This window comes from Cololabis saira, chromosome 3 (genome assembly GCF_033807715.1).
Source record: "Cololabis saira isolate AMF1-May2022 chromosome 3, fColSai1.1, whole genome shotgun sequence".
Taxonomy (NCBI): domain Eukaryota; kingdom Metazoa; phylum Chordata; class Actinopteri; order Beloniformes; family Belonidae; genus Cololabis; species Cololabis saira.
The window spans coordinates 13612938-13631306 of NC_084589.1; the positions used below are offsets into that span (position 1 = coordinate 13612938).

The 18369-nt window shown below is 41.7% G+C and overlaps 1 protein-coding gene across 1 annotated transcript in view; it reads left to right on the forward strand.

Moving 5' to 3' along the window:
* Nucleotides 1-9086, forward strand: part of macf1b (microtubule actin crosslinking factor 1b) — a 36189-nt gene extending 27103 nt beyond the window's left edge. Inside the window, exons 28-38 of the mRNA XM_061717909.1 lie at nt 211-405; nt 2096-2221; nt 2449-2592; nt 3548-3736; nt 3834-3945; nt 4069-4235; nt 4358-4520; nt 4638-4792; nt 4877-4951; nt 5135-5252; nt 8890-9086. Of these exons, the coding sequence (XP_061573893.1) occupies nt 211-405; nt 2096-2221; nt 2449-2592; nt 3548-3736; nt 3834-3945; nt 4069-4235; nt 4358-4520; nt 4638-4792; nt 4877-4951; nt 5135-5252; nt 8890-9086 (1641 nt within the window). The remainder of the gene's footprint in view (nt 1-210; nt 406-2095; nt 2222-2448; nt 2593-3547; nt 3737-3833; nt 3946-4068; nt 4236-4357; nt 4521-4637; nt 4793-4876; nt 4952-5134; nt 5253-8889) is intronic.
* The last annotated feature ends 9283 nt before the right edge of the window (nt 9087-18369 follow it).

Sequence of the window (18369 nt, forward strand, 5' to 3'; positions counted from 1 at the left end):
TCGCATTGGTATTTTCAGTTTTTTTGTGAGTTAAAGTGATCTTGAGCAACTTTTTACTTGTTACTCTTCGGGGTTTTGCTTAATTTTTTTCACTGACGGTCTTTGCATGCGTCAAGACATAATACAGAAAATGAAATCGATTGATCTTCATAATTTAATTTTTTTTATGAAAAAAAAGCATAATTATATACTTTTTTTTCTTTTTCTCAGGCCTTTCAGAGGGAGCTGGGGAAGCGAGCTGGATGCATTCGGACCCTGAAGCGCTCCGTCAGGGACCTGACCAGGAGCAGCACGGCAGACGCCCACTGGCTGCAGGAGCAGATGGATGAACTGGACGGCCGCTGGGAGGCCGTGTGCAAGCTTTCAGTCCGCAGGCAGGACCGGCTGGAGGGAGCCCTGCAGCAGGTACGGAGAGCAGAGAGCAGCGCTGCAAACCCTCGCAAGGGGACTGAAGCTGCACTGATGTGAGGGGACGGCCATGTGGATAGGAGTCTACAAGCTCCTTTAATTCTAATGTTTTATATATTAGGACATCATTTAAAATGAATAAATCATCTGGTCCTTACTCTGTTGTGGAATTAAATGGTAAATGGTAAATGGCTTACACTTATATAGCGCTTTCCAGCTGTACTCCTACAGCCCCAAAGCGCTTTACACTGCAAACATTCACCCACACACGCACACATTCACACACCGGTCGTCGGCGGAGCTGCCATAGACAACGGCGCTGGCCTGACAACCGAGAGCAACCGGGGGATTCAGTGTCTTGCCCAAGGACACTTTGGTGGACACAGGCGGAACTAGGGTTCGAACCACTGACCTTCAGGTTCATGGGCGAACGCTCTACCAACTGAGCCACCTTCCCCACACAAATAATTAAGTACATTGTACTTCAGGTAAACAAGAATATTTAACATGTGTGGTGACTCCAACAGTTATTTCAAATAAATTAAGCCAAAATCCAGAATCACCGTGTGAAAACTAAGTACACCCAACAGCATGTTGAACCACATTATGCAGCACAAACTTGATAATCAGATTTTAACAAAGTGTTATAGATATCTTAAAGTGTAAGATATTGTGGCAACTCTCCTTCACAACGTCACCTTAATTACCTGAGTTTTGTTGCGTTTTTGTTTATGCACAGGTCTCTGAACCCTAACGTGTACTGTATGATCCAGGTCAGCATAAACCCTGACCAAAAATGTTCTAGTAAGAAGAAAATGTGAACTTGACACTGTGATACCTGCATCAAGGCACTTTGTGGTCTCTGGGTGATGTTGTTTTACTATTTCACTGTGTTAAGATCCACCTGTACACCTTCAAGGACTAGCAGGTGTCTCTCTCTATGAGAACCTGGGCTAATGTGGTGGGAACAGACTGATAGCCGGACAGAGTCAGGGTCTCTGTCTGCACTGCCCCATAAAGAATAGAAACAATCAGGATTTTAATCGTGTCACAGGTTCACTATTCCATAAACATTTAGTTTAAACTTGCTGGGGTGTCCACTCCAGTCAAGGAGTTTTCCTTATTTTCCAATATTATGAAATGATCTTTCTCACTTCAGACTGGACTTCAAAGTGTTTCATCGGGTTTTATAACCGTCACCTAACTGATGAGCAGTAACAGTTACTTTCCTAAGATCACTGCAGATGTCTATTTCTTGTCATCAAGGAGCACCAGAATACTACAGAAAAGCAAACTATGAAAATATGAGTGATTGATCAAATGTCATTGATTAGCAACAGCTAGCTGCTACGTGTAGTTTTAATTCATGTGGGAGCTTCAGGTGCGTTCATGTTTCACTCCCTTCTTCTGCATTTTGACATGAAAAATGTTGTTAATCTGAGGTTGTATTTACGTAATTCTAACACCTGTTGTGGACAAGACATTCTATCTTGTATTATGTCCTGATGAGTAAGAGTTAAAGGAGATACCGTTTACTTTTTAGGTAACTGTGTATGTGAACAGTTTTTTTTTCCTGAAGAAAAGGTGCTAATTCTGTTAGTTATAAAACAACGAGAGGAGGCCAGAAGTTGCCAGACAAAACTCCTGCTTCCTTATCACCGCTGTTGTTTTCTTTTGTTCCCTTTAGGCTGAGAAGTTCGACGGCCTTGTCCACTCTTTCATGGAGCGTCTGACTGAGGCAGAGAGGATCCTGAAATACGGAGTTATACCAGAGGACGTGGACGCCTTGCTTACCTTCCGCAAACAGCACAAGGTCAGTGTAGTGTGATACTTCCTTTCCTCGGAGGGAAGTGGAGTGTTCCCATCCTATCTGCTCATGAGAAGGTCAGCCGGGCCACCGCACAAGTGCCTGTTGAGAACCAGTCATTGTTTGGCTCGAGGAAAATGAAACAAGGTAGCGCTTGTACCCAGGTGTGAGGAGGAGTACTCAAGCATCTCTTTTGTGTGGCAACAGAATAAACCTTCTTTGTCCTTCCCTAGGAGTCCCTGGACGCCCTGAAGGCGCAGGCCGTGGAGCTGGAGAGCATTCACGCTCTGGGTGAGGAGATTCTGGCCACCAGTCACCCAGACTCCATCATCACCCTCAAATCATGGATCAGTGTCACCAAGACCCGCTACGAAGAGGTGGGAGCTTCCACATCAAAGACTTTTCTTAGGATTAAACATAAGTATAGTTAGGGATAGACAGTTTTACCGACTTTACTAAATTATACTTTAACCTCATTTCCAAAAAAAGTTGGGATGCGGTTTAAAATGAAAATAAAACCACAGTGCGATAATCCCTAGATCTAAAAAAAAACCATACTTTATTCACATTAGGACATATGAAACATATTGAAAGTTGAAAGTGAAGGATTTTCATCTGTTCATGGAATGTATTACTTCATATTGAGTTTAATGGCAGAACCACACTCTGAAAGGTTGGGAAATGAGAAATGAAAGGCTGGAAAAGTAAGCAGTGCTAAAAAAACCTGGAACATCTTGTATCTATGACGTTGAATGTCAACAAGTCAGTTTAAAAACGTATCTTAGAGAAGCAGAGTCTGTCACAAACCCAAAAGGGCAGAGGTTCACCGAACAGATTTGAAAAGACTGAATATCTCAACATCTTCATGATATCATCAGATATTCTAAGAATCTGGAGGAATCTCTGTGGGCTAGAGATGAGGCCAAAAATCAGTGCTGGACCTCCCATGATCTTCAGGCCTCCAGGCTGCTCTGCATCAGAAACAGGTCTGGGGATCCAAGGGAAGACTTTCCTCTCCCAAAAAGTCCAGAAATTATTCTCTTCAGTTCCCAGACGTATGTCAGCTGTCGTAAAATGAAGACGAGTGCTCCACAGTAAACACCAGCCTGTCCTAACTCTTTATAGGCATTTTGTTCCCTTCAAATTCAAAAGTAATCCTTTTTTTTCTTAAGATGACATGTCCTCACTTTATTGTATATGGGTTGATAAGACTCATCATTACTGTATTATGTTTCTATTTAAGTTACCCAGTTTTTCTTTGGATCTGGAGTTGCATAAAATGTACCAGACTTTGAGAAAATGTTTCTGCTCCGTCCCTGATGTGTGAGTCAGGTCCATACCTGGGCCCAGCAGCAGGGCCAGAAGATCCAGGCCAGCCTGGGAGCCCTGGAGGCTGAGAGAGAAGAAGTCCAGGGACTGCTGGACTGGATCTCCTCAGCAGAGGAAGCTCTTAACCTCCGAGACCAAGAGCCTGTGCCAGACACCACAGAGCAGAACCAGGAGCTCGTAGAGCAGCACGTGGTATGATATTTCAATCACGTAGAACACTCATTTTACAATCCGAGTGCTGTATTGACTGTAAGAGGCAATTTCATCAATCGTTCACCTCTGTTTGCAGGTGTTCATGGAAGAATTCCACAAAAAGTTCCCCGACGTTGAACGAGCCACCAAATCCTGCAAACACAAAACGACGCCTAAACACGGTTCTCCCAGCAAGCGGCCTCTTCTGAGTAAGAGTACAAACAGCTCAAATTATAGTAGAATATATGTACGAGACTCCATCCGCAGAGGTGTAGAGCAGATATGTGTTCACTGGGTTCACTCTTGGATTTCCTATAACTGTTTCCCTGCAGAGCGGAGGAGCACCATGAGGATGCCCCCTGCAGCACCCGTTCCCCTGGAGCACCTCGACCCCCAGACCCCACAGCTCACTCAGCTGGTCAGTCAGTGGCAGAATCTCTGGCATCTGGCTGTGGCGAGGCAAACCCGCTTGGAACAACACCAGCAAACGCTCAGAGAGGTTGTTGGGCCTTTTGATGTATTACTTGAAAATAGGACGGAAAAGTTCTGTAGGATAGTTTTGTAGCACCATATTATCACTGTTGTGTAACAGTGGTGTTTATGTTTTATTTGGGTCTGCAGATGGAGGAATTTGCCAACTTTGACTTCAATATTTGGCGAAAGCGCTACATGCAGTGGATCAGCCACCAGAAATCTCGGATCCTCGACGTGTTCCGGAGTATCGACCGGGACCAGGACGGACGGATCAGCCTGAAAGAGTTCATTGATTATGTTCTCGCTTCTAGTAAGATTCTCTTAGTGTAGATATTCTCTGAATAAATCAATAAAATCCAAATACATTTGTGACTTTTAAAGGAGGATTTTCATATAATCTCATTTGCTTCTTGCTCCTGTGCTGCAGAATTTCCGACCAATTCTCTGGAGATGAATGCGGTGGCCAACATCTTCGACATCAACAGCGATGGCTTCATTGACTACTACGAGTTTGTGAGTGCGCTCCATCCCAGCAGAGACCCCTACAGAAAAACACTGGATGCAGATCAGATCAACGAAGAGGTGGGAATGCCGAACACAATACTCCCATATAGACTGTTGCACGTCCAAAATGTGACTACCATGTTTGTTTTTCTTCTGCTGCAGGTGAGTCGGCAGGTGTCGCAGTGTAACTGCCCCAAGAGATTCCAGGTGGAGCAAATAAGTGCCAACAGATACAGGGTGAGACATCTTCACGCTCGCTCATCCAAACAAATCATTTCCTCTTGGAAGAACCCGACTCCCCACATATGAAATCAAGTGTTTAGTAGAATTGAAGTAGGGGAATTAGTAGTGTGTATATACTTTAAAAAAAATCTATGTAACTGCCTTCAATGCTTTGCTTTGACTGTCTCTTTGCTGCAGTTTGGAGATTCCCAACAGCTGAGGATGGTTCGAATCCTGCGTAGTACGTTGATGGTCAGAGTGGGAGGAGGCTGGACTGCTCTGGATGAGTTCCTGGTGAAGAACGATCCCTGCAGAGGTGTGAAGCAGGGACAGCACATTGTTTCTAACTCAGCACATGTTTCTCAGTTGTTTTACTTCTGTGTAGCTGCTAAAAAAAACACATACAATGTATTTCTAAATGAGGCAGAATTTGAAATTTGGAGAAGATTTCCTGCCTTATTATTTCACAATTTGCATCTGTGTACATGCAGAATAAATGTAGAAATAGTAGTTGCCCTGTCAGCTCTGATTGGTCAGCTTTACTTACTTACTTACCTTACCATGTTAAGCTCTGCTGAAATATGAAAGCGATGTAAGTCACTTTGGATAAAAGCATCTGCTAAATGACAGTAGTAGTAGTAGTAGAAACAAAAAAACTCAGAAAACATTAGCTAATATGTGGCTTAAACGCACTTAAAACTTCTCCTTATTGTTACCGACAACCCAGAAAACAGATCATTTAAAACCGTGATTCCCAACCCCCGGTCCCCGGACCGGTACCGGTCCGTAGAGCTGTTACTACCGGGCCGTGGAATGGCTTGTGTTCCGATCATAATTAGGGCTGCAACGACGTTGTCGACAAAAAGCGATAATCAAAATTGTCGGCAATTGTCACCAGACGTTTTTTTTCCCAATGGAGTGAGGCATCTCACTTCACTTCACCTCATACAATCTCTGCCGAGACCCGCGTCTCAGCGCTGCTTTTTTTCTTTTTTTTTTCTTTTTTGCGTCTCCCCGCACCAGACGACTGCGCTCACTGATCAATACTGCAGATGCTGATCAATGATATGAGCAGGGGTCCGTTTCACAAAGCAGGTTTAGTGAAAACTCTGAGTCTGTTAACCCTGAAATGAGGGAAACTCTGAGTTTTCCGTTTCACAAAGGGAGGTAACTCAAACCAGAGAAAGAGGAGTAACTCTAGCCCGTTTCACAAAGAGAGGTAACTTAAGCTCTCGGTCAGTTACTGCAGTAACAGACTCTCTCAAACTAACCTGGTCGGGACCAGGTTTATATCGTGAAACCTGGAGTTTTTCTGCGTCTCCGCCTCTTTCAGAGCCACACGCACATTTGATTTCCTCATTCATTCAGTCAACAGGCGAGTTTTGGCGAAGTTCTGCCGTCTGTCATTAAAAACAGAGTCATATAGTACTGGAGTTGAGGGGGGATGAGGGGGGATGGCATCCCCCCTGAAATAAAAACGGTCCAAATCATCCCCCCCTGAAATAAAAACGGTCCAAATCATCCCCCCTATAAAACTGCCACCCCCCCTTTCCATCCCTTATGTCATTTCATCAATGAATATGGTTTTACTGCTATTTCAACATTTACAGTCATCACCAGAAAAAAAACTTATTTGACAATTTTCATCTGTTTCAAGTAAATTTTCACTTGAAATAAGTAGAAAAATCTGCCAGTGGGACAAAATTTATCTTCTCATTACAAGCAAAAAAATCTTGTTCCACTGGTAGATTTTTCTACTTATTTCAAGTGAAAATCTACTTGAAACAGGTGAAAATTGTTGTTTTTTCCAGTGATGAGTCTTGTTTTAAGTGTAATGAGATGTTTTTTACTAAAATGATTTTAACTAAAAATAGGACAAATATTCTAGATTTTGAGTTTTTGCAGTGATCCATTTTACTTATCCTGTGAAGGACAGAGTCATATTGATAAGTTCAGAAAAGTGTTTTTTATTGTTGTGTTTTGATGTATTAGATGTAAGCCCAGTGGATATTTAAAGCTTACAGAAGGCTGCATTTAACTGCTGCTATGTCATTCCTGCAGTATTTCTGCAGCTGTTTTGGTCACTGCTATTATTTGTAATATATTATATTATTTGTAATCAGCACAAATTATCTGTCCCCATATGATCAAATCCACCATCCCCCCTGAATTGTTTTTACAACTCGAGTACTGCATATATATATTAGAAGTCCATTGTCACGAACACGGCATGTCCTTTTGATGAAGACACAATTGATGAAGGTGCAGAATTAATGCGCAGAGAATTAAATATTCGTCGGGAGATGGTTATACGCGTAATACATGTATATTACATAGTCTCATTACAAGCAAAACAATATATGTTAATCCTTTATTTGTTATAATTTTGATGATTGAATTGTTTAATGAATTTTTTGAGATTTTTTATTTGGGGTTTTCATAAACTGTGAGCCATAGGCTAATCATCAAAATTATAACAAATAAAGGCTTGAAATATCTCACTTTGCATGTAGTGGGAAATAATATTTGTTTCACCTTAAGTTGAATTTACTACGAATGAAGTTTTGCAATATATTCAAATTTTCCGACCTCCACCTGTATATTATTACATGAATAAATAAGAGCATAATACAGGGGTCTCCAACTCCGGTCCTGGAGAGAACTATCCAGCATGTTTTAGGTGTCTCCCTGCATGAATGACAGCAGCAAAGTTGAATAAAATATCTATTTTTCATTGAAGCACCCATCTTTCTCGTGTTTATTATCATTTGCCACATAATTAAAGCAACCTCATACTAAATTTAAGAAAACAATTTTTGCATTTTTTTGTCATATCATTTCATCCAAAACTTGTATAAATCGAAATGTGTTTCTTTGAGTGGCAGCGCTGTCATGGCTTGGCGGACAATAAGTTCTGGTACCCGACCGGACTGAACAGCGCCATGCACAGGTGCTGTATGCAGGTTAGGTACAGTCAGCTGCAGAGATGAGCGGACCTCAGCAAACCTCCATGAGCCGTTTCTTTACTAGTTGTTCGAGTAAAAGAAATAGTGATGAACAAGTGGAAAATCCTACCAAAAAGAAAAGCAAAAGCTTTAATCGTAAGTACGACATTATGTATATAAAATACGGATTTGTTGCAACGGGCGATTTGGAGGCGCCAAACACACTATCTATTTTATGTGGAGAAACGCTCACCAACGAAGCAATGAAGCCATCCAAGCTTCAAAGACACTTAAATACAAAACATCCTTCTCTCAAAGACAAACCAGTGGATTTTTTCGAAAGGAAAAAACGTGAGTTAGATTTGCAGAAGCAAGTTTTAAAGGCCACAACATCAGCTAACGTCGCTGATGATAGCCTGCATTTTAAAATGCATTGTTTTTTTCTAAAATGTTTATTAAAATTGACATAAATTGTCAACCGGTCCCTGAGCTTTTTGTTTATAATTCTGCTGGTCCTTGGCACAAAAAAGGTTGGGAACCCCTGATTTAAAACATTAAGACATCAAATTTGCTTTAATGGAAACTTTAAAGGAATTTTCAATTCATTGAAGTGATGTTTATACTTGATTGATATTATACATTGATACTTGAGATACTTGAGAATCAGGGAGGAATTCTGATGAAGAGCTCGACCCAGGATGAGACCCGTAGTGGATCCTCAGTGGAGCCAGTTTGGACCATAAACCCAAACCTTATAAACGTCATAGTGTCTTGAGAGAAAACAGAGCTGTGGACTTTTACACACTTTGCCATCAGACAGTTATGAGAACTGGGATTGGTATACTTTTCTACCTTTTCCATAGATTTCATTAGCTGCATTATTGGCTATATTGCTAGCTGTTAACTTGTACTTGCATCTCAACGTTTGGTGTCTATTTTGGTAAGATGGGGGGTACAGTATAAATGGGAGGTTTAACAGTACTTGTGAAATCGCTGCTTCATCAACAGTAAAAGGTCGCACCAACCTGAAGATCAAGGAGAAGTATTTATCACCGAGTGGAAGCAGCGCGAAGGGATTGACCGTGAGCAGGTCCAACTCCAGCCTCAGCCTGTACAGCAGCGCCTCCGCCCCCACCAGCCCCATGACACGCAAGGCAAGCACGCACTGCACAAGTAACACCGCTGCTGCCTATTCCATTGTTTGACATGGCATTCATCATCTTTTAAAAGAGAACCATGTGGGATATCTGCGATAACCCAGTTGCCGGTTGGGGAAACAACAGGGAAGAAGTTAGCACACTGAAATACCTCCTCAGAGTGCTGCTGTATGAGCACGTTGGTGCTGCGTTCTCAGTAGGTTCAGTAAGAGTTAACGGCAATGACAGACGCTTTGAGTCTGCTTCATTATTCTGGTAGTTGTGAAAGACACAACACGACGTATCATCTGAGCCATTGTTCTTAGAGAAGAAAGTCTGTCCACCTGTGTTTACATCCCTCACCATGTTTGAGGATGTTTAACTTGCATTATTGGGTAAAATCTCACAGGTACACTTACACAGCAGTCGCAAATCCACAGATCGACTTTATATCTGGTTGACCTTTTTTTGTATTTTCTTTAAAGCTTTGCAGGATCAGTGATCAAATACAACTTCCCTGCTCTGTCCTGTCAATGGACATGTCCTTGGGGTCATTTCAGTTTGCAAACAGCACATATGTTTTAGATAATGCTGCTCTACATTAAATATGCTGTATTTTAATAAGCTTAGTTATCATGGAGGCTAAATCTTGTCTTGTTCATCCTTGACCGTAACCAGGTCTGTGCAAATATTTTTAGAAATGCAAAACACAACATGAAGCCCCTTGACTAGACAAAGCATCTTCAATACATCTGACACTAACTGCTGAACCGTGTTTGGCTTTAGGCTCTGCTCCGCAGGAGCTTCTCAGGTGATCGCTGCATCCGTCCCAGGAGCTCCATCGCTGCTCTGGGCTCAGATCTGCAGTTCGTCACAGCAGGGGAGGACAACTCCCCCTCACCATCAGGTCAGCAAATCTGCCGTGTCACAGTTCCTGCAGGGTTGCACTGTACACACTCGTAACACGAGCCGCGGAGTGAACCTTTCTCCTTCTGTTTTTAGACGAGGCTGAGAGGTTGCCCACATGATTACCTCTGCCCCTGCGCACCACGCGTATGCTGCAAGACTCCACCCAAACACGGCCTTGGAGCACCTGGACAAGGTGGCCAGCAGAAGTGAAGAAGTCTGTCTTGTCTGACCAGATGAAACTGAAGGATAAGTACCGGAAATGTCCCCAGAGGTGACGGTGAAGCCAATTTTTTATTATGTGTGGACTGTGAGGAGTTGATTGAGACACAAAATAAAGACTTTTCTTTTTTTTTTGCCCTTGGTCCTCATCTTGCATTTCATACATTAATCTAACTGCATAAGAAGTAGAAAGAACTGCATGGATATTTATTGCATGGTAGCCAGAGCCTTGCGTCATCCAATTTTGCTTCTTATTTTTTGGTTTATAAAGAAGAGCGAAGGGCAGAGAGTTGCAGAGAGATGTAGTCCTATTCACTGAAAACATAGACATACAGCTAGAACTCGCATACATGTATAGATGGCATGTGAAGATGTTGTCTGACTGTCCTGAGAGTCCAAATGCTAGTACTAACAATAAAAAATACCAAAATCCTAATTGTGTGAAGGCTACAGTCTCCTGTCCTTCAGCTTTGTAATCATTTTGTCTTGATTTCATACACTGAAGATGCTGCTGTTGGCAGGGCCACACTGTTCTTGTCTTTTTTCTACACCATGTTTTCCTGCAGTTATGTGTTTGTTTATTTTATATTCTTTATTGTATGGATGTTTTAAACACTGGAGACTGTGTACTGAGCAATGCACAGGCCATTGTTGATTTGTGGAGATTATTTTTCTCAGGACTGCTTTTGATGTACGTATTTCTATGGAACATAACTGTGAACTTGTAGATGTGTGGGTTTCTTTATGTCTCGGTCTTCCTAGAAAACAGTTGCTTAGCACATTTCTTTTCATAAAAATGCACTTTTCTGTGTCAAACTACTGTCTCTTTTGTACATTTTTATTTACTATGAAGGAACTGTATCGATTCTCATTCGTAGACTTAAAACAGCTGCTTTTACAGTTATTGTTCATGTGAAGGTGATAACAGCGGTCATTCTCTCTTTTTTATAATGAACTGTCTTACTTTCTTTTTACACCATTTTTAACAAAAACTACATTAAGAAACTAGCTGCAATGTTTTTTTATTTAAAGATCCAAAATCAGTTCAGAAATCACCTTTTTATTTTCTTGTGGTTTCCTTCGAGCTCACTTGCAATCCTGGGAAAATAATAAACAAATGTGCATTTTTGAAGCCGACAGCAGTAAACCACAGTTTTCTTATCAAAGTAACAACTGTGTCTCCACACATGTGCATAAGTGTTCCAGTTTTGTGCTATTCTTGGTTCATATGCTGTCATTTAAGGCCAATTGATAAGTCAATAACAGTGTAACTACTATATTTGTAAGAGTCTCTTTGTATCTACATGAGGTCAAACAACAGTTGCTTATGATATTTGGTCTATGCAGTTGTCAAGGGTTTTTTTTTTTAAGTCACAAATGTTTTTACATGAAAAAGTGCTTTTTCCTCTTCAGCTCAAGTTTGAACAGGGTTGATAATTTACTGTAACGTGTAAATACAAAAGCCAGACTCAGTCTTATCGCTATGCACCCTAATCTTTCTGTACTGTAAATGTTTCTATACCCAGCACTCATTCTGATGTCTAATTTAGGGAAACTGTAGAATATAACTAATGATTTTATGTCCACTTGTATAAAAAACAATTTTGTAATAAAACCACATGTATTTGCAGTGTTTATCGATATTGTGTTCTGCTTTTGTTTTACTGGAGTTCAAGCACATGTAGGAGAAACAAAGTTGGAAGACTTTAAGCATAGCCTATGTTAAAAGTGGTCCTAAGCACAGCAGGCTAGCATATGCTAAATAACTAATAACAGCTTAGACGGGGTTTTTCTTATATATTTTTCCGGTTTTCCAGCAATTTTGTTACTTTCAACGTTTCTGTCCCTTGTGATGAGTGAGCGCTGAAATATTCCTGAAAACTGAAGTGGTAAACCTATTTTTAGCCAACAGTCAGCACACAGAAAATTAATCAGGGGCTTCGTGTCCTAAAACCGGCCAGTGTGAGTCCAAAGCTAACTTAACTTCTGCCAGGTGCTTTTGTGGCTGAGCAGCTTAAGTAGCTAGCACATCAAGGTCTAAAACAACTAGCTGCCAAAACAGTAAAAACTGTAATTTTAACTGTAAAGAGTTAAAATTACAAAACAAATGAAAAAAGCTACAGTCTGACATCTGGCCTTTAAATAACTCTGGTTTAGCTAGAAACATAGCCCGATATAGTTGACCATTGCAGCTAACTGCTAGACCATGTTCCCCAGCTAGCTTGTAACTTGGTCAGGATTTTTGGTGAATACTGTAGATGTGCCCAAAGTTTATTGTGACATTTTAAGAGACATTAATGTAGTAAAAACCAAAATAAGAAACCATGGGCTGTTTCAAGTTGGAAACAGACTCTACCAACATATTCCAACAGCCCTGTAAACTGGAAGCAGCTATGGGATGTTTCACTCTGGATCCATATACCCAATTAACATCACACAGTCTAATTGAATCCATTAATATAATAAAGATATTTATGATTGAAACATTTCAAAGGGTTTGGCTTCATGGCCAGAGGATTTGATCTCTGGTTATTGCAGATGATGTAGTCTTTTAGGCTTCATCAAACATGGTCTTCTTCAGCTTGCCCTGGAGCAGATTGCCGCCAAGTGTGAAATGGCGGGAATGAGATTCAGCATCTTCAAATCTGATACCATAGTTCTTAATTGGAAAAGGGAAATGCCTTATTCAGGTAGGGAACAAGCTGCTGCCTCAAGTGGAGTCTTGTTCACGAGTGAGGGAAGAATGGAGCGGGAGATGGACAGGCAGATTGGTGCGGCGTCTGCAGTAGTGTGAACTCTGTACCAGTCGCTTGTGGTTGATCTATGTTCCTACCCTCAACTACGGTCACTAGCTGCGGGTAGTGACCGAAAGAATAAGATCACAGATACAGTACAAGCAGCTGAAAGAATTTCCTCCACAGGGTGTCTGGGTTCTCCCTTAGAGACAGGGTGAGAAGTTCATTCATCCGGAAGGGACTCGGACGAGAGTTACTGCTCCTCCGCATCCAGAGGACCCATTTGAGGTGGTTGGAGCACACTGCAAAAACTCATTTCTAAGAAAGTACAAAAACCCTTGTTTCAAGAAACTTATCAGAATATTTTAGACAAAGATATTTTTCTTAAAATAAGACAATTTTGATTATAATGCCAGGCCTATTTCCAGAGGGGCTTTTTTTTTGCAGTGCATCTGGTGAGGACGTCCACTGGACACCTGTCTCGGGAGGTGTTGGTATGTCCAGCCGGGAGGATGTGGCAGGGAAACGCAAAAAACACTGGTGAAATCATATTTCATGGCTTGCCTGGGAAAGGGAGACCTGGGCCTCTCTGCAAAAGTGGATGGATGGATGGCAAAACTAGACTGACCATAACAATATATTTATTTGCTAGAAAACTCTAATAATTAGTTAAATCTTTCATGTTGGAGCAGAAAATGTATCACCCGTTAGTGTAACAACAGAAGCAGGTCAAAGGTCATCCGTACAGTGTATTGTGTTTAATGTGTTATTCACTGTCAAATTCTCAGTTGGTAGAAACCTCATCTGGTGATTCCCATCTCAAGCTGTCCTCCTGCTGATGTCTAACAAGTGAATCTTTTAGTCGTGCTTGGACAGTGCATACAGGTTTTCAAACACAGAGTTCAGAGGTTTTCAGATAAACACCAGCGTATTGTACTTCTACAAAAATATTTTCCCTGACTTCAGGTCCCAGCAGAGCTCATTTAGACGGTGCTGAGATTTCTTTCAATCCAACACTAACCTTTTAGGACTACAGGCACCGTCTAAAGCTTACAGTATAAACATGCATTTGACATGAGGTGGTATTTGTCAGTTTAGTAAAGCAGTAAACTGATGCAGTAAACATGTGTCATTGATACCTAAGATGGCTTTTTGCTTACAGTGTGTATTGTGATCACATAATGTTTTAACAGTCTAATGATGCATTTGATGACAGTTTTTGAGAGCATCATCATTTTAACTCTCACAGTAGTTAAAGAGATATAAACTGATGACTATGAAGGCCAGAAATAGATGCAAAAGTTGTTTGCTATTTATTCTTTTGAGCCTCTTGGCAGCAATTACAAGCACTACCAGAACTATGCACTGGATAAACAAACTTGATCTCTCATGGTAGTAAACATAAACAATGTGTTCAAAAACATATCCAAGTAGTTTAGGTACCTAAATCTTGCCAAGTAGTATACCGTAAAACCTAAATAATGTCAGAGTCCCAATTCGCCAGTGGTCCCAATCATCTGCCAGGTGTGGCAAAATATCTTTTATATCAAACGCCCATCCCAAATAAAGGCAGGGTCAAACATTGTTTGTCTGGTTGCCTGGTTGCCTACCTAAACATAATCAAATAACTTTAAACGAATTGAAAAGTGTGACTATTTATTTAATTTTGGAGGTACCTCACTGACGACGTGATGTAAAGTTGAGCAGCTTGTGTATCAAAGAGAAAGACATTCCAGCACCATGGCCCATGGAAACAGACTCTGTTCAATTTAAGTTAAGTAGTTCGATATGCAGAACAAATTAGTGAACAAACAGTGACCAGATAATTCGGCGTGGACAGCCAAAGAGTGAGGGAGTGGAAAAAAAAACAAACTCCAAGAGTTAGCTACGTAAAAAAAGAAAAATGTGCGAAGTTGCATGGTGGAGGGAAAGCTAGAGGCTAAAGTCGTAGCTTGGATGCTTCACAAGCATGCCAGACACCAGCTTGTGTCGCAGGAGATTATATGAGTAATGAAAGGGTTGTATCAGACCTCCAGGAATGATGAAGGTCATGTTGTAGCCCTGTTTCAGCTTGGCCTTCGTTGGGGTGCTGATCATACGAGGAGTCGGTGCCCAAAGTTAAATTTTTCCACCACTGGTTGCAGCCAGCCTGCGGTCAGCACATCGTTCACCCACCCGTTTTTGGATGACCCGACACACAATTAAAAAAAGCAGGTCCCAAATAAACGCAAGTCCCAAGCAAATAAATGCCTGAGCCTTTATTTGGTGTTTATAACGGTATATGAATAAACATACAACCAAGTAGCGTCATACCAAGCCTGAACCAAGAACCCTGAGAAAACAATCCCTAGGGCCTCCCCATCCAACGATTGATTATCAAAGTACCTTAAAAAAGCAGTTGATTAGCACTACGACCAATCAGGTGGTGACGTATTCAGGCTGGCCAACACAAGTCGACAGGAGAGCGTGTTGTGTAGAAGAGGAAATTAAACTTTTGTTGCAACAGCAGACACACCTACCTTGCGGAGGAATGATTTGAATACCATCTTTTGTTATTATTTCCAAAGAAAAAGTCAGATTCTAACTGTCAATGTCAAATGAAATTCAAACAACCCTTAATCTTCACCTGCAGCCATCTACATTGTTTACATCCAGACCACAATTTAATTTTAAACTAAATAGAGTATAATATTGCCATGTTACAGCTGTCCTGTCGTCCAAATAGGATATTTTTTTTGTAACAGGAAATAACAGAGCTTTGATGGATATTTAGTTTCATTAGTAATGCAACAGTGGTTTTAATCTGACATTATTTGATCGTTTTCAGACCTGGTATCAAATGTAATTTGCTTCTCAGTGCTATAATGAGTCAACAAAGAATTCTGTTGTTATGGTCTCAGAATGGAACATGTGGTGCCGGTCAGAGCAGAGTTGGGTGCAAGGGCGCGAGTGAAATGCCATCCAATGAAGTTACTGTAGTGCTCCTCAGGGGTCATTCATTTGAGCTGGAATTTGTGCTGAACTGAAGCCAAGCTGACCCCAACCAAACACCCACTCAGAGAGCACTGAAAGCAGTCCAAAGTCAACTTCTGCTCAGCTAGGCTGCCCACTGGCTCTGCCCAAATGTGCACTGAATTCACATCAGTTTAGGTGACACAATTGTTCATCTCTGCTACTTTTACCACAAACTTTTAGCACCATGTTCTCCAGCCACCCACTGCCCTTCCTATTCCCTTCATCTACCTTCAAAACCTCCACTGCTGAGGATTTTGGTTGCTTAACAGGACCCGCGGCTCAGCCTCACGCAGTCACATGACAGGGATTCAGTCAAGTGTTGTTCAAACCCCACAACTCCCTGTTGAGGCTCCACAGCCTGTGACATCAGAAGATCACTGCCCACTCATGCATCTCAGCACCGCTGCACTTGTGTAACCGTCTCAGTAAAGCTGACAGCGTGCTTCCATTCCCACGGGCAGGTAAGAGCTCTCTCGTGTGATCCAGAGCCATGAATGGATTCAATTTGCTTACTTGAACGCGGTTTCGATGGTCTTCCATGTTTGTGTTATGTTGGAGATATTTTTTTTATTTCTACATTTTTTCACTTTGAGTTTTAGAAACTAAAACCCAAACTGGATTATTTGTAATAACAAAGGAAAGCTTTAGGGGATCTCTTTCTGTACTTTATTCTGACTTTAACCAGTCCGCTATCGTCTACCGCATAGTTTACCCTGAGAAACTGCCCCGTGCAACATGTAGTTTTCAAAACGTCTTACTACCGGGCGAGTGAACTTTACATCGTGACACAAATTTTATCACTTAGGCAAAGCAATTTGATCTCCATTCAAGGACAAGAAAGGACGGGGATAAGACAGAGGAGACATGCGCTCTGTTTCAGTCACAGATATTCAACAATTTCAGGATATGAACAGGAGGGGAATCTGAATTAAACATGTCCTGAAGCACTGTGGGAACGTCTGCTTTAATAACAACGATGCAACCTTCTGAACCCTGTCTGCGAAGGTCCACGGCTGACCTCTCTTAGCAGACTAAAAAAGGGACAAGTTCAACTGATACCATGAGTTAAAAGCAGAAATAAAATCAGTGTTAATCTGTAGATTACTTGCTACATTTTAATACATCCTAATTCCTTTTTCCTTTCCAAAAATGTGTATTATGGTAAATGTGCATACCTCGGAGGTGCAGGAGCACTGCCACAGCATGTTATCATCTAAAGTCAAAACACTTCTATGGTGGGACCATTTAAAATTCATTTCAATGGAAATCTCATGCGCAATGAACTGTTTGCAACGGAGAAACTGAACTTGACAGACTGGTCTTCTCAGTTAAGTATCAGTTAAATCAGGTAGGCTACTCTTCTTTGTATTCACACCGGCTGTGACTGTGAAATCTAATTCAAGGGAAATGCTGACACAGACACATGCTGGACAAGAAAAAAAGGATAAATAAAGTGAGTCTGGGACAGAGGAGCAGAAGGACAGGCCAGCTGTCAGTCATGTACCGTCCACTTGACTCCTTCCACCCTCTGTTGTGTTATAGCAGGGAGGTCTCCGGGTTCATGCCGGGCAGAGCAGCGCTCTGATGTCGGTGTCCTGCCAATTCTTGCTACCCGCCGAGAAATGGTACTCTGTGGTTCTGCACATGCGCACAGTCGATTTTCAAGTTTGATTGTCACGCCCATCATTTCTTGCACGATGTAAAATTGATAATATGGGATGTTGAGTATTGATCCTTCAAAATACACTTACCCATGACATGAATTGCATTACACTTTGTGAACATTATACGATAAAGAGAAAAATAGCCCGAATTCTATCGCTTTATTTGATATTCATTCAGTCTGTAGATAGGATCTCAGGTCTTGATTTCACTATTCAAAATGCACCTTTTTATATTTTTTATATTATTTATATTTCTTATATTTCTCATCTGTTTGCACTGTCTTGCACTGGAGATGCTGCTTTTAATCTCACTGTACCTATGTATAATGACAATAAAAGTATTATATTCTAGTCATTCGCCTTTATTTAGCCAGGAAGGTCATTAAAAACACATTTTTATTTACAATGACGGCCTGGCAAGAGACAAGAACCACTTGGGGGGAAAGGAAGTGGTTTAGGGAGTAAAACACAGTAAGAATGTAGCTCTACAAAGGTAAGAAACCATTAGGGAGCATTTTTTGGCAAAGCAGCAGAAATTGGCAGAACACCGGTCTGCTGGCCGGGGCAGAGCAGCACCACGAGGGGGAGGGGCTTCCCTCACAGACCCCGCCCTCCCCGCGCTCTCCTCCTATCACAGCGCTCCCTGGGAGAGAGGGCGTGGCTTTGAAACCGCCCTCTAGGTGAGAGATGATGCAAGGGTCGTGGTGGTGGAGCACGTGTGCGCCTGCGCGGCCCCTCCCCCTCGTGGACCGGAAGAAGCCGGTGAATTAGAGCCGAGTGTGTGCGTGAGTGAGTGGTAGCGAGGGAAGG